The sequence below is a fragment of the Chinchilla lanigera genome, unplaced genomic scaffold (genome assembly GCF_000276665.1).
Source record: "Chinchilla lanigera isolate Chin_1 unplaced genomic scaffold, ChiLan1.0 scaffold00026, whole genome shotgun sequence".
Classification (NCBI taxonomy): Eukaryota; Metazoa; Chordata; class Mammalia; order Rodentia; family Chinchillidae; genus Chinchilla; species Chinchilla lanigera.
Genome location: NW_004955427.1, coordinates 25,092,449 through 25,110,003, shown reverse-complemented (window position 1 = coordinate 25,110,003; position 17,555 = coordinate 25,092,449). Strand labels below are relative to the sequence as shown.

Genomic DNA, 17,555 nt, shown 5'->3' with positions numbered 1-17,555 from the left:
TCCTCCTGGTTCCACATCCAGTCCCCTCATGAGACAAGTCATGATGGCAGTATTCACATCATAGAAATCAGAACGCCAAGAAGGACCATTTTCTGCACTTGAATGGTCAGTGTTGAACACTTACCAGACACACTGCTGGCACAAGTCTTTAATTCCAAACAAAGAACCACATTAAACTACTACTCACACAACTACAAAGCAAGAGGAAAATATTAGTGTGCTAGCAGCATCCAGTGGCACACATCTGTCACTCGAGCATTTGAGGCTAAGGCAGGAGGATCAAAAGTTTGAGCCCAGTCTGGGCCACTTAGTGACTTAGTATGACCCTGTCTCAAAGTAAAAAACTTTAAAAGGGCTGAAGATGTGACTCAGGGCAAAGACTCTGGGTTCAATCTCCAATATCATCAAACAATGAAAACAACAAATTAGTGTACCACCTCAATGACATGTAAACTGAAAGTCTATTTATTTATTCATTTATTATATAACAGACTGTAGCTTGTAAAAGGCAGGCTGTGACTGACAAGTCAAGAATGTGCCTTTAATTTTGAGATACAAAGAACTTAATGCTGGTATATATATATATGTGTGTGTGTGTGTGTGTATATATATGTAATGAGCTGTTTATTTATTGGCAGGTTTTGAATTTTCACTTGGCATGCAAAAAAGCTACATGTGACAAACGACATACTCACATCAGAAAAAATTAAACAAAGGTATTGGTTATTGTACCTAGAAACATACAGGAACATCATTTAAATTTTAATGTGATTGGGTGTTTATTGTTTTGTTTTTACATAATTTGATGTGTATTTCAACCCTAACATGAACACTGATGTCCTCTGCAGCTTCTTCTTAGGTCTCCTCCTTATTAAACAGTACTGGTGGCTAATAGGCAGCCTTATCTCAAATCTCTGCAAGAATTGAAATGAATACTGAAACCTTACTTCCTTCAGCCGGGGAAAATAAATGACTAGTTCAATGAATTTGCTTGTTCACACCCCGAACTCTGGACCCCTGGAGCTCTGAGGTGAGGGGTGTAAGGCTCTGAGGTAGGCTGGAGATAAGGGGCTCAGTCATAATGAACCTTGAGCTTGGCCACCTCAGAGCCAGACAGGTCTCCATTGCAAAATGTCTGGGGTGGTGAAGGAGGCCTGCTTTCCACAGCATACTTGGTTGTCTTCATCATGTACTTTCGAAAGGCCTTTTGAATAACAGCAGCACCCGTTTCCTCTGCCTTTCTCTTGGTGGTGGTGACTATGGGTTCATATAACTTCTTGAAAGGATTGGCTTCCATGAACTTCTCCTCCATCATTGCTTTCATAGTATCCAGGCCACTGGAATCACCGAGGACCCTGGTGGTGAAAGCAAAGAGAATATCCATGCAGTGGAGGCGATCTCCACTTACCATAGGCAAGTCCATTACCAGAAATTGAAACTTATTTGGTTTTGCCACACGCAAAGGCTCAGGCAAGGCATCAGCAAAATCAGAAAGGGAAGAATAGTTGATAAACTGTGTAGCTTCGGGGTCAAACTTCTCCCAGACTTCATAGAATATTTCAAAGTCATCTTCACCCAAAGGCTCCTCACTTTCTTCAGTGGCTACATTGAAGTTCTCTAGAATCACAGCAATATACATGTTGACAACAATGAGAAAGGAGATGATGACGTAACTGACAAAGTAGACTATGGCTATGCCAGGGAAGTAAGGTTTCTCTGAGGAGGTAAGTCCTAGCATGGGGTCAAGGAGAGAATCCCAGCCTGCTGATGTGGTTATCTGGAAGAGACAGAGCATGCTGCCAGCAAAAGTATCAAAGTTGAATATGTCATCAATTCCACCTTTTCTCTCCATTCCAGAGAAACAGTTCATACCAAAAATGGCATAAATAAACATAACCAGAAAGAGTAGAAGACCAATGTTGAATAGAGAGGGAAGGGACATCATCAGAGCAAAAAGGAGAGTCCTAATTCCTCGCGCTCCCCGAACAAGTCTCAGGATTCGGCCAATTCGAGCCAAGCGGATAATTCTGAGGAGTATTGTAGGAAAAGGAATGATTGAATTATGTGACAGTAAGGTAACCATTGTACCTGGAAAGGAAGAGTAAATGAGTTTCCATTAGGCACACTGGTTTCAAACCCAGTCCACCTTCTGCCTCAGAGTCCCAGTAGAGCCAGTATTTTATTAATACTTGGTAATTCATACACAACATGAAGAATTTTCATTCTAATATCAGGTATCTATCAGTGCCTTAACTTGAAAAATAATCTCCAAGAATAATACAGCTTTAGATAGGATAGAATGCCTAAAATACCGATGATAAATAAGGAAAGAAATGCACTTTAGGAATGGCTATTTTGTGAGTTAACTCAATTATTTAAAGTATATTATCTACGTTGGATTTTTTAAAGCCACTCATGGGGTAATAAATGCAGTGGTTCTCCATATAAAAAGGCAAACAGATGAACTATACTTTGAGTGTTTTAGATTAGTGCACAAGGAGAAATTTTTGCTATTTAGTGGATGGCTTAAGCCTGTGTTGCCAGTTGAAATTGTGGAATCCTTAATTGCAGAGTTCCTTAAAATGAATCAGTTCTTATTTGTTTAGAGAAATTTGCATAAAACCCTGCTACAGGTAAGAAAGCTTACCTGATGAAAGGGCCACCATCTGTGTAAGATGGAGGAGGGTCGTGGTATTGGGATGCTTATCTTTAGGCTAAAGCTGCTTATGAATCTCACATTTGTCCATAAGCTCTCTCCAAGCACTTCTGAGTTCCGTCTCACAAAGCTTAAGATACGACATTGAGAGATACTTTCTCTGTCTTTGTGGACACCCCAGAAATGGCGTCATTTCAGCAGAGCTTTGGGCAAACAGCTGCATACTTGGCCTAAAATGTCACCTGTTTTTGCCCTCTCTACAGCCAAGTGCTACAAGGACTTAAAGTAACTTGCATTTGGCCCAAATATTATAGAATGGCTGGGACATGCTTGCCTTGTGCAGCCATGACTTTGTTCTTGTTTTGAGGGTCCTCTAAGGTCATCAGAGGTCACAGAAAGTGAAAATGCTTCTGCTGTCACCTAATGACAAAAGAGAACTAGTGGATGATATACCTCACTGGTGGCCCAATTGTACCAGAGTTTAATTCATTCATTACCTGGGCAGTTGACCCTGGCATGATGTTAAATGTATTAAGTGCCAATTCAGCAACATCCATCCTTAAGGCCTGGTATCTTCCCCTCAGATACTTTTTTCCTTAATCAAGCCGGCAAAACTCTGTTCATCTCTGAGCTCGGCTCAATTTATTTTCCTATCTTTTCTGACACTTTAAATAAGTGAATTTTAATACCTCAACTGGATTGTTAACTCATAGAGAGAAGTTCACTTCAGCCCGTACTTTTAAAATATATTATTCTAAAGGGTTAGGCAAGAGCTTAGGAGAACATCAAAGCTAGATGGCAGACGTGTTGGCAAAGGGACATAAACTTTTGCTCACACTGGTGAGTAGGATTTGGCTTAATGTGCGGATTTTCTCCTCCATCAGTGCAAATGCTATACTGTGTGTGTAAGTGCAGTGGTCTAGCATCTGTAAGATGCTTCCATAAACTGCACAATATCTGGTGAGGCCTGAAAGGTGCAGCGGAGTGAATGAACCTTTTTGCCTATTAGCGAAAGAGCTCTTTGAGCTCCCAGAGGGGCTGCCCCAGACTCATCCTACTGACTTCTGTTGCTGCTGCCTACTGATTCATTTTCTGACTTCTATTGCTACTGCCAGTTTCAGCAGAACATCTGATTGGAATTGACTAACAAAGATTAAGGTTTACTGTGAACATGTGGGAAGATCTGTTGCTAAACTAGCTACATAAATTTCATGGCATAGAAACCAGAACAGACCATGGACTGCAGCCCTCTTTTGATCTCTGAAACATCTGCATTGCTGCAGTAGCATGAGGAACCACAATATTTTGATCTAATGTGTCTGTTCCATGCAAACTTTCTGAGACTGCACACAAGTATCCACTTGTGAAATCAGTTATCCTTGTCTTCACTGCTTTTTGAACCATGAGAAGGGCTCCTGAGCAGCTTTACATAATTATAAAAAGTCAAATTAATGATTTAGATAAAATTAGACTTCAAAAAAATCCAAAGTAAATTTCAATGCTTTTAATTGCAAAGTTGTGTGTGTATTTTATAAAAGAGTATATGGCAGGTGCTGGGGATGTAGCTCAGTGGTAGAGTTTATGTTTAGTATGTACAAGGTTCTGTATTTGACACTCAGAATACACACACACACACACACACACACACACACACACAGAGGGAGAGAGAAAAAGAGAGAGGGAGGGACATGGCGATAATACTCTTTCTCCTCTATTCTTACTTCATAAGCCACACAGTTTAGGTAACCTATATACGGTAGGGGAAATGTAGTGATTATAGGATGAGGCTGGTTGATGAGTGGGTTCAAGGCAGTTGACACAAGCATAGTTTACACTGTGTTTGAAATGAGCATGGGATTCAAAATAAAGAGAAAGCACTGCTTGTTTGTATCGACACTTTTGGAAGCCCAGTCTTAGTAGGCCATGGCTTGTATAGGAGGGAAGGGAAGCCCAGTAGTTGTGATCTGGAATCCATGAAGATTTTGAACTAAAGAAAACCATGGGTACCAAATGCCAAATCCTTAAGCCTGTAAAAATGCTCATTAGGGCTCAGAGTTGCACAGGAAAGGTGGAACTTTGACTGACTTACCTGGATAGGTCCAATGTCACCACATAACTTCTAAGACATATTCATTTTGTATATCACTACTGAATAAATTTATTTCAGTTGTGTACAGGAAGGAATGGAAAATATTCTGTACCCCTTAGCAACCTGAGTGACATTAGTACACCCATTTTTTTTACAAACTATACTGAGTCTAATTTGTTGCTTCATGGATAGTTTGGACACACTTCCCAAAGGTACTATATGCAGGTTTACTTATGTTTCTGTTTAAAGCACCTCTGCTGCTGAGTTTACTTACTAACAAGAGAAAGAACCACGACCACACAGTCAAATAAGTTCCAGCCATTGGTGAAGTAGTATTGTCTCAAAGCAAAGACTTTGATGAGACATTCTACTGTAAAGATGATCACAAAGGCTGTGTTGAGATGTTCAAGAACCGAGACCATGGGCTCCGGTTGGTCTCGGGTCTCAGCCATCATGCAAACCATGTTTAGGACAATGAGACCCATGATGAAGACCTCAAAGAGCTGGTGTGTGACTACGTCGAACACAAGACCTTGACATTTGTTCTGAGGAGAGAGACAGAAAGAAAAAAAGAAGAAATCACTGATTATTTTGAGTTTTAATAATGAAATTGCATACATTTAAGAGGCACATTCATACAGCAGGATTTGTTCTTTCTTACAATTAAGGCAGTTCCTTGAAAAATACACAGACCTTTCAAAGGGCAAAAAATTCTTGCTTCCTTTTCATTTAAATTTTCATTTAAATTTAATTAGTTAAACAGAGGACTTCAATTAAAGTGCTTAGGCTTATAGTTTTAATTTCACTTGAAAACCAACTATAGATTAAAAAAACTTACTAGTAGTATAACTTTGATGTGATAGAGTATGTTATTTTGGTGAAATAAAACAGCTCATGTTGGATTTAATACTAAAAATATGAACTTCAACCTCTATATTTCATCTATTTCAGATTTTTTATTTCAATAATATTAATGCAGAAAGTACCTGCATATTTAAATAACTTGCACAAAATACAATGAACAAGTCCAAGGTTCTGTTTGCCAGTTCAGAATAATAACTTATACTTAACCAAAACCCTGCATTCAATTTTCTAGTTCTTGTTACAATAAGCTAGACAGATAGGATTCTAATCCAATGATTAATAAAACAGATTATATCATATGATTGCTGATGGTGAGCTTGCATCTTGGCTTCTATGTAGATAGCCATGCTGCCTGCAATGTGGAAGTTGTTCTGGTTCAGGTTCTAACTCTAGTTTGCATGACTAATCAATCATGTGAAGTGAAATGACTCAATTATTCAACTATTTTCTTTAATATAACTGCTGTATGACACTATTTTTGTTCTTGACAGAGTGGAAATTGTTCCTAAACACAAACTCGGACACTTAAATTGTATGGCATTTATGACTATGAATTGGTTGTTTTACAATACATATATAGGATTGTTTTATATTATTGTCTAATCAAAGTATGCATTCACTGTTCTATTTAAATAACTCATAAACCCCTAAGACCTCCCAGGGATCTATTAAGATAATCTGTGCAAAAGACTGTATTGTTTTGTGGTGGTGACAGTAAAGATATTGCTTATAGGTTTAAGAGCTAATGAGGCGTAGAAGCAAGGGTAGTCAGTGTTAGCCAGGCATGGTGGTGCATGCCTATAATCCCAGCACTTGGGAGGCTGAGGCAGGAGGATTTTTGCAAGTTCAAAAATGGCCCGGGCTGTGAGCTCAAGGCCAGCCTGAACTGCATAGCAAGACCCTGTCTCAAAAAGACAAAAAAAAAAAAAGGAAGAGTAGTCAGTGTTGAATGCAGGGAGCTACGGAAAGATAAGGCTGAGGCTACTATTTCTGGTGGGTGGATCCATTTAACCACCTAAAGAACAGAGGATCAGGAGTTCTCAGGGAAGTAGATATGAGACCCGCCTTGAAAATGTTGAGTTAGAGGTGTCAGAGAAGCATCTTAGGGCCAGGAGCAGGTAGAGATACGTATGTGGTGCAGAAACTGGAATGAAGATGTGGATGGGTTCAGTGTCATCAACACTCAAAGTCATGAGTGAACGTTGCTGATTGGGAAGAACAGGAGCAATGAGAAGAAAGAGGGGAGGAATAAAACACTGGGGATAATACATTTACAATGGTCATTTTTACCCTATGTGCTGGGAGCACTAGGCTTTCATCAAGGAACCAGGAGAAAACACCAGAAAGTCAAATGCATTTCCTACGTGAGAATATATCTGAGAAGTCAGCAGAGAGATGGAAAATGATACTCCAAGAAGGAAGAACAAGAGAAAGAAGCAATGTGAGGCAGGGTAAGTGTTGGCCTTAGTTAATTCTAGCATTTAGACAAACGGAGATCAGGAGCATAATTCACCTAAAGCTTGAGGTGATCGGAAAGCCTTCCATGTCACTTTAGAATGCACAGTGACTCCTATACCTCCGTGTGATTTTTAATTCAAGTAATGAAGCTACCTTGGGGGATGCATCAGGAAAAATCAAAAATGATTCCAAACTCCTTCCTGTGTTTCTGGAGTGAAATGCATCATCACTCTGGCTAGAAGAGCTGGACTTTCCTCCCTGTGTTATTGCCATTTCTATTTCTTTGTTCCAAAGGTCAAAATATAATATTTAGATTTTAGAGGTTAATACAATGTCTGGGAGATAAAGTTATGAGTAAAGGGCTAACAGCTGACTTGAAGTCTTAACTTAGATTCAGCCTGAAGGTAATTTTATACAATATTCTCAGTGCACGCACATTCTGTGATCTACCACATAAGGTCAGGCATGGAATTTTCCCCTGAAAGTATCAGGGCAGCAATCAACAATTTCAGGTTTTGGGTTTCTGGTCTAGGGATGCTCCGTCTGCACTTCATAATCCAATGCTCTCAAACCTGTATAGAGTGTGGCACCCATCTCCCCAGTTAGATCTCAAGCACAGCCCAGCACTAGGTACTTCTATTTTAACCCACTGCACTTGATAAAGCTGGATTCATAGAGAGCAGGGGTCAGCAAGTTAGGACCCACAGCTAAAAGCCAGCCAAATCCCTAGTTTCATTTTATTCTGTGCACGATCTCAGAATGGCTTCTGCATGTTTAAGTGTTCAAGAAAAAAAGTCAAAAGAAGAATGTATGTTGTGACACATCTAAGTTATATGAAATTCAAATTTCTATATCCATAAATGGAATTGTGCACTACCATAACCACACTGATTTGTTCTTTGCCCATGGCTGTTTTATGCCACAATAGCAGAGTACAGTAGTACGGAAGCAGTGGCAGAAACCACAGGGCCAGCAAAGACTAAACGGCTTACCACCTGGTGCTTTACAGGAGAGTTCCCACCCGCTGATACACAGTTATTGTAAAGATTTGTGAAGTGCAGGTGAGTATGCAAGGCCTCGCCCTCACACCAGTCACTACATTCACACTTGTAAAGGACACTATAAATACATTTTTTTTTTTTTTGGTTTTTCTCTGGTACCGGGAACCAAACTCACGACCTTGTGCTTGCCAGGCAGGCGCTTTGCCGCTGAGCTAAATCCCCAGCCCCTATAAATACATTTTAAACTAGTTAATTCCAAACAACCTGCTAAGTTTGTGCCATGACAAAGTGTATATACTAAGCACCTACAACGTGTTCACCAAAAATTAAAGTTATTTTCCAGGCTGGTACTACTAAATATGAATACCTAATTTTCTTAAGGACTTCAGTGTATCTGGGTTTTGGGGCTTTGCAGAAATCTAAGTTCCTCAAAATTACTTATCAGATCTATATATTTAGAATCATTCGATTGTTCTCACCAGAGGCCTTGGAATGGGTTTTAGAGGTTTTTTGGTTCCTAATTTCTTCATTGCATTGTAGTATTTCTTCTGTTCTTCTGTCATAAAAATATCTTGGCCACCTAAGTATATGGAGGAGATGCAAGCTAATTACCTTTTAGAATCAAGTTCTAAACATTTGCAAACAATTTTAAACTTATATTACATTTATATGAACTGTTTCAAAAACTGCACTAGAAAGCACAAGAAGTCGGACTTTAATGAAGAGCTAAAAGGAAATAGTCTTCAAGTTAAAGAACAAGAGAAAAATAAGGTTACTTTTACCAGTTATATTTCATATTTTGTAACAAGGATTATAGATTGCTTACAGACATCCCACAGAATCTTCGTAAAATTAGATATATGTCAGGTTTCATAAATTAAAACAAAATGCAACGATCATAGGACTTGGTGGTGGAGATGAGATGGCAGAGTAGGAGTAAGCAGCGTGCATAGCTTCCCCATGACCTGGAATCAGTACAGCTAGAAAACAGACACTCAATGAAGAGACAGGGAAGCACTCTAGAAATGAGGTGACAGGAAAGCTGAAAATCAGAGAAACAGAAGCGCACTATAGATTTAAAAAAATGAACCAGTCTGCAGCACCATCCCTGTTTCCCTGGTGTGAGGGAAACCCGACTATGTGAATACAAGCTGAGCCCAGAGAGGGCCAGCAGTCTCAGTAACAAACAATCCAGCAGTTCTAATTCCAGGAAAAACCCACAATTACTACAAGCTTAAACCCCGTATGTGGGCTGGGTTTGAAACTACCAGGATCAAGTTCAGCAGATTGTTTGGCTCTCCCTGCTGCCCCATTCCAGCATAGAACTCAGTGGTCTGCTTTCCCCACCTGCCCGGGATTCCAGGGATATGCCTCTGCTCAGATGTTTGCCTCATCTCTGGATTTACTGGTGGACTGCTGGAGCAAGTGGGGGCAATTTACTCACCCACAGGCCACAAAGCTACTTGGGAGTAACAGTGGCTAGGGGTGTATAGAAGGACACAAACACTAGCAGCCTCTGAAATGAACACAGCCTTGAGGCAAACAACATACCATAAACTGTCTCCACCTAGCAGGAAAAGCAGGGCAGGACTCAGCATTCATAAAACAACAGCATGTTAGTGGGTTTGGAAACAGAACAGGCCCCAGCTGTAACTCACTATCCTTCCTCCATACCTGGTAGATTCCAATACTACAGCACCTCGAGAGAAACTTCTGAACACCTGCGTGTGAAGAAATTCTTTGGACTTGGTTTTCTTTTTTTTTTTCTTTTTTAATTCTTTTCTTTTTTTTTTTTTTTTAATTCTTTTGTCTCCTTTTATGTTTATTGTTTTTTCTTATTACTTTTATCTACTTTTTAAATCCTTTAATTGTAGTTTCATCTCACTTTATTAGTTTCTTCCTTTTATATCTTCTTTTTTTAAAGTTCTTCTTTCATTCTTCCCTTTCCCTGCCCCCATTTTTATTATTACTTTATTATTATTTCTTTTTAACTATTATTGAATTTTAACTGTTTAGTTAACTCTATATTCTTATTGCTGCTTTCTTTTCTATTGTAAATGGTATAGTTGTTGATTTTAATTGGTATTTACTATACATCAATAGCTAGTTCTTCTTTGTGTCATCATTAATGTAGTTTATTCTATCCTCTTTGAGTGGCTGGGGAACAAAAGGAGTCTGGACACTAGGATCTTAACATAAATGTAGGTGAGCTATGCCCACTCAAATGCACCAATCTTAATAGGGAAACAAAAAGTATGAAAAAACAAGGCCACATGGCTCCACCAAATGTTTATAACTCATTAGTAACTGAATGCAGATACTGAAGTGGATGAATACTGGACAAAAACTTCAAATTGCTGATTTCTTTAATGATTAATGACTTTAAAGAGAAAACAAATAGACGCATGAATGAATTAAGGAAGACAATGCGGGACATGAAGGAACAATTTAAAAAAGAGTAGATTCTGATGAAGAACCAAATAGAAATGTGGGAGAAAAGTGCAAAAGTCAAATAAAAATTCAGTGAAAATTCTTACCAAAGGACTCAATTAAGCAAAAGACAGAATTTCAAGGCTTGAACATGAAGCTGATGAATTATTATACTTAAACATTAATAAAGAAAAAATAAATTATAAATAAAACATAAGAACTCTGGAGCACAGTTAAAATGTCCAATTTATGAACTTTTGGTCTAGAAAAGAGTGCCAAGATTCCAACTAATGGCATAGAAAAACTACTCAGTGAAAGAATAACAGAAAACTTCCCCTATCCTAGGAAAGATATGAACATCCAAGTACAGGAAGAATTTAGTACCCCCAAAAATTATGACCAGAAAAAAAACCTACCTAAATCACATTATAGTTAAAATGTCAGGAAAACAGGAGAAAGAATACTGAATATAAGAAAGAAGTACCAACTCACATGGAGAGACACTGAAATAACTGCAAACCCACTGAAATAATTGCAGCTTCTATGCAGAAATTCTAAAGGTGAGGCGCACACAGAACATATTTTAGAACCCGAAAGAAATGACTGCCAAACTGGATTACTATACCCATCAAACCTGTCCTTCAGAATTGAAGGAGAAATAAAGAGCTTCCAAGATGAGCAGAAAATAAAGAAATTCATGATCACTAAGCTAGTCCTGCATAATATACTTAAAGGAATGCTACACACAGAAGAGGAAGAGTAGATAAGCTATTGGGGAATAGGAAAATCAAACAGAAACAAAACAAAATGACAGAATTTAGTACATACCTTTCAATACTGATTGACTGTAAATGGTCTTAATTCTCCAATTAAAAGATAAAGACTGGCAGCTTCAATTAAAAACAAGATCCAACTCTTTTCTTCCTTCAAGAAACACACCTCAGTAGCAAAGACATATGCAAGCTGAAAGTAAAAGGATGGAAAACAATATTCCATGCAAATGGAATCTGACAATAAGCAGGAGTAGCTCTACTCATATCTGACAAAGTGACCATCAAGATTAATGAGAGAGATTAATAAATGGATTTCAACATTGAGACAGAGTAAATACTTTTACTATGTATGAATAAAAGTAACAATATATCAAGAAGATATAATAATTGTATAAACATATGCACCAAACATTAGGGTGCCCAATTTCATAAAACAAACACTACTTGACATAAAGGAACAGAACAGTTCCAATACAACAGCAGTGGGTGACTCCAAGACTCGACTCTCACCAACAGAGAAGACATCCAGATAAAAATATCAAAAAAGAAACATCAGAATAAACTATGCCATAGATCAAATGGGTTTAACAGATAGCTACAAAACATTCCATCCAACAACTACACAATACACATACTTTTTAGCAACTAAAGGAACTTTTCTCAAATTAGATCATATTTTAGGCCACAAAGGAAATCCTAAGAAGTACAAAAATATTGAAATTATTTCTTGCATCTTCCAAATCATAATGTGATGAAACAGTAAGAGAAACTATACAAACACATGGAGATTGGACAATTCACTTTTGAATGATCAATGGGTCATTAAAAAATCAGGATAATTTAAAAATTCCTAAAATCAAGTGAAAATGGAAACATAATATACCAGAATCTCTGGGACACATACACTGAAGGCAATTCTAATAGGAAAGATATGAGAGCCTACATCAACAAAATGAGAACCTGGAAAACATAGCCAGACAACATCTCACAGGAAGAAAAGGGAGGGGAAGGGGAAGGAAAGGGAGGGCAGGGGAACATAGGAGAGGAGAAGAGAGAGAGGGAAGAGGGTGGGATGGGAGGGAGAAGAAAAATAACTGATCATTAGAGAAATGTAATTGGAACAACAATAGAGAACACTTAACACCCATTAGGATGGCTACTATGAAAATGTATATAAAATAAGTGTTAGCAAGGATGTGGGAAAATTGCATTGCTAGTAATGTAAAAATGGTGCAGTCCACATAAAAAACAATATGGCAGTTCCTCAAAGTATTGAGCAGAATGCCATATGATCTAGCAACTGTACTTCTAAGTATGAACCCCAAAGAACTAAAAGCAGAAATCTGAACAGATAGTTATATGTACACCAATGTTTATAGCAGTATTGTTCATAATAGCCAAAGGGAGAAATAACCCAAATGACACTGGCAGATGAATGGACAAACAAAATGTTGTATATGCATACAATTACAGATTATTCAGCCTGTAAAAAAGAATGAAATTATGTTATATAGATGAATCTTGAAGAGGTAGATGAAATAAATGAGACACCAAATGACAAACATTTTATGATTCCATTTATGTTAGGAGCTTGAATACTCAAATTCATAGAGGAAGAAAGTACAAAACTGGTTAACAGAGGTTGGGGGATAGGAAAATAATGGGTCACTACTTAATGAGAACACAGTTTCTGTTTGAGATGATGATGAAAATGTTTGGGAAGACTATGACGATGATTGTACAACATTGTGAATTTGATTAATGCCACTGAATTGTACACTTAAAAAGATTACAGAATAAAAAAGGAAAACAAAACGGAGATCAAAATACATAACTTAATGATTATCTCAATGTCTTAGAAAAACAAGAACAAACCAAAGCAAAACCCAACAGAAAAAAAGAGATAATAAAGATGAGTTGTAATTAATGAAATAGAGATGAAAAGAATACAAAGGATCCATGGAACAAAGAGTTAGTTCTTTGAAAAAGTAAACAAAATTGATAAACCCTTAGACACACTACCCAATAGAAAGTGAAGACAGAATTAATAGATTGAGAGATGAAAAGGGAAATGTTACAAGACACCACTGAAATCCAAAGGCTCATTATAATATAGGTTTTCATTTTGAAAACCTATATTATAATGTACTGGAGTATCTAAAAAATGGATAAATTTCTAGACCCACATGACCTGCCAAAACTGAACAAGGAGGATATAAAAAAGCCTAAATAGATACGTAACACACAGCAAGATTGAAACAGTAATAGAAACTCGGGATCAGGCAAGTTCACTGGTGAACTTTACCAATCTGTAAGAAAGAACTAGAGCCAATGCTCCTCAAACCATTCCGCAAACCAGAAAAGGAACTCTTCCATACTCATTCTATGAGGCCAACATCACCTTGATACCAAAACAAGATAAAGATACAACTAAAAAAGAAAACTATAGGCCAATATCTTGATGAAGATACACACAAAAATCCTTAATAAAATAAAATCGATTGTGTGACTTTTATCCTTGATTCTGTTTACATGGGCTATTACATTTATTGATGTAAATCAATACACACTGAAACTGAAATCAACAACACATTAAAAGGATCATATACCACATTAAGTTGATTTCACTCCAGAACTGCAAGAGTTTTTGTAGGCAACTGAGTTAGACAGAAATATTACAAGCAGTCAGACAGGGCCAGGCCCTCAGAAGGAGCCAGTGCAGAAGATGAGATACCTTGCAACTGTGGGGCAGACAGGCACCTCCAGTTGTAGGCCAGACCTCAAGACAAAAGATAAAACAAATGTACCCAAAAATCTCCCTAAGGATAAACATCAGGGATTAATATTCTAAATAGGTCTCTATCACCTTGAGAAAGCCAGGAAGAGTCACTAACTCAATCCCCTGTAGGAAAAGCTCCTATTCTGTATTCTTGCCCACTTGCTACATGACTCGCTTCCCTATTTGATTCTGATATAATCAATTGTACCTGAGAAATCATGCTTCTAATCTCATTGGTTGACCAGAGTTTTGTCCCACTTCATGCCCACCTTGCAAGTTCCCATGTTTCCCACCTTGGACCTGCCTCACGTCATGGATTTGCTCTATTAAAAATCCCTAGGAAAGACAGGGTCCGTTGCAATCCACTCAAGCCTCCTTCTGTCCCTCTCTCGGACAGAAGTTTTCTTTCCCTCAATAAATATATTCTGTTCTTAACCTTCATTGTTCCTAAAATTCATTCTTCGATTATAGAAAATACAAACTCCTCCCAGATATCTTTCAGGTTGGGAGTTTCTTTCCCCTATATCAGAATGACTCAGCATATGCAAATCAATAAATGTAATAGACCATGTAAACAGAATCAAGGATAAAAGTCACACAATTATCTCAATTGATGTAGAAAAAAATTTTGACAAATTTCAACATGCTTCACGATCAAAGCGCTGAAGAAATTAGGTATACAAGGATAGTTTCTCAACATAATGAAGGCTACATCCAGTAAACCCACAGCCAGCAGCATTTTGAATGGGGGAAAACCCTTCATTTCCTCTAAAATCAAGACTGAGGTAAGGATGTCCACTCTTGACACTCCTATTCAGTGTAGTACTTGAAATTTTAGCTACAGTAATTAGGCAAGAGAAAAAATAAAAGTGTTACAAATAAAAAGGGAAAAAATCAAATTATTTTTACTTGTGGATCATTTGATGCTGTACTTAGAAGACCTGAAAGACTACACTACAGACTCCACCAAAAGACTTTTAGAGCTGATGAATTCAGGAAAGTAGCAGGATACACATTTAAAAACCAACAGCTTTTCTATACACTAGCAATGAACTAGCTGAGAAAGAAATCAGGAAAACAATTTTATCCACAATAGCTTAAAAAAAACACCTAAGAGTCAACCTAACCTAAGAGGTGAAGGACATACATAATGAAAGTTTAAAACACTGAAGAAATTGAGGGCTGGGGATTTAGCTCAGCGGCAAAGCACCTGCCTGGCAAGCGCAAGGTCGTGAGTTCAGTTCCTGGTACCGGAAAAAAACAAAAAAAAAAAGCCAAAGAAATTGAATAAGACACTAGAAGGTGGAAATACTTCCTACATTCATGGATCAGTAGAATTAATATTACTAAAATGGCCATGTTGCCAAGAATGACCTGCAGATTCAATGCAAGCCTCATCAAAATTCCAATGACATTTTTCATGGAATTACAAAAACAATCCTAAAATTCATACGGAAACGCAAAAGACCCAGAATAACCATAGCAATCCTAAGCAAAAAAGAGCAAGGCTGGAAACATCACAATATTTGATTTCAAATTATACTGCAAGGCAATAGTAACAAAGTAGTACTGGCACTAAATCAGGCACATAAATCATGTTAAGTGAAATAAGACAGACTTAGAAAAAGAAATATTGCATGTTTTCTCTAATATGTGGAGTCTAAAAGATGACATAAAGACAGAAGGAAGACTATTATTAGACAAGAGGAACAGAATAAGGGGGAGAGGAATTGTTCATAAAGGAAGGTAGTAGTTATGATCATAATGTATTATACCATGTATGAAAATATCACATTGAACTTCAATATTTTATAGAATTAATGTCACCAATAAAATATATTTAGAAAGAAAATAAAGAACAAAAGATTAAAATCCCAGAAAATGGCAATTGAAATTCTCCTAAATAGGGCTGGGGATATAGCTCAGTGGCACAATGCCTGCCTGGCAAGCATGAGGTCTTGAGTTCAATTCCCAGTACAAAAACAAAGAAAAAAGAAATTCTCCTAAATAACAAATATATATAGTACTACTGATTAAACTGTATTAAATGTGTCCAGATCCATTCTCAGGAAAAAAATTACCGAGCTTTAAATATTGTCACTACTGAGGAAGAAAAAAGATCGAAAAAATGAGCTGGGACTTCCACTTTTGGAAATTCAGAAGCCAAGTGACTACAAATGGCAGATAATACCGAACAGGAGTCTTTCTAACTATTTAGCTGAACTTGCACAGAAGCAAGACAATCAAGAAGGTGAAACTAGCCCCAAAACCAAGGTCGGCCTAAAAGCACTTGCTAATCTCTGCCAACTAGAATCTGAGCTTTAATAACTGTAAGGGGATGGTGGAAAGAGGGCAACAGGCTTGTACAAAAGAAAAGAGGAGCCAGCAAGAGCCGGAGACTGCCTCAGGTCACCAATGGAAGAGTGAAGAAGAGAACAGAGTCTATCCTTTGGCAATGAAATACAACCAGGAAATTCTCAATCTGGCCAGGGAGTAAAAACCCAGTCTTCCTTGATACCCTGTATCAAGATGAAGGTGGGGACAAACAGACACAGTCCTAGAAATTAATCTAGGAGGTAATTAGCTTGTTTCAAGATGCTGGCCAGAAATAAATCTTTTAGTAATCATATTTGTCATAACAGCATTAATATTATTATTCTAAGACTGTAGTGCACGTGTGTGTTGTGGGATGAACAAAACGAGTAACTGTGGAAAAATGTAATTTATTATAATTTCCCATGCCCTTGAGAGCCAGGCTTCTCAGTATGGAAACACAAAAGACAGATGTACCAGAAAAACATTAAGTGAATTATCAGTGTACATATTTCTACATATATATTTCTATGTAGTACTGAATTTGAAGTAGCTTTCTAGGAAAAACCTAGAAACAATGACAGTGACCATACCAGATTATGACCTTAGAACACCACTTCCAACAAAACAAAACAAAACCCAGAACTCCTTAGATAGACAAATGGTTGATGCCAGATCTAGGGCAGAAAGGGTACAACCTAAACCTGGAACATCTTGTCACTTCAAAGAATAAAGAAGCTGCCAAATGGAAGGACATTATTTGGATCTTGAATTGAAAATAAGACCAAAGAAAGCTTTAATAGAAATGAATAAATGAGAGAAAACATTAATAAACAAACCTGTAAGAACATTAAAGTCTCACAGCAACCGGAACATAGATTATTTGATAAATTCATTTCAAGTGTTCAGATGTGATAATGAAATTATGGTTATGTTTTATTGAGCTTTTTTTCTTGGTACTGGGAATCGAACTCAGGACCTTGTGCTTGCCAGGCAGGTGCTTATGCCACTGAGCTATATACCTGGCCCTTTATGGTTATGTTTTAAAGAAAATATATTCTGAAATAGTTATAAATGAAATGATATGGTGTCTATGATTTGCTCCATAAAACAAATCTAATAGCAGAGTTGAATAAGGACACAGATGGTACAAGGATATTAAGTCAGTAAATGTTGTGTTGGGTAATGGGTA

General features: G+C 37.5%; 1 protein-coding gene across 2 annotated transcripts in view; it reads right to left on the bottom strand.

Moving 5' to 3' along the window:
* Positions 1-504: 504 nt before the first annotated feature.
* The window catches only part of Scn11a (sodium channel, voltage gated, type XI alpha subunit), a 191,791-nt gene continuing 174,740 nt past the window's right edge, over positions 505-17,555 (bottom strand). For both annotated transcript variants that reach the window (XM_013515079.1, XM_013515078.1), the window contains 3 exons: positions 8,548-8,652; positions 5,020-5,290; positions 505-2,088 (listed from right to left, as the gene is read on the bottom strand). In XM_013515079.1, the coding sequence (XP_013370533.1) occupies positions 1,073-2,088; positions 5,020-5,290; positions 8,548-8,652 (1,392 nt within the window). In that variant the 3' untranslated portion in view covers positions 505-1,072. The remainder of the gene's footprint in view (positions 2,089-5,019; positions 5,291-8,547; positions 8,653-17,555) is intronic.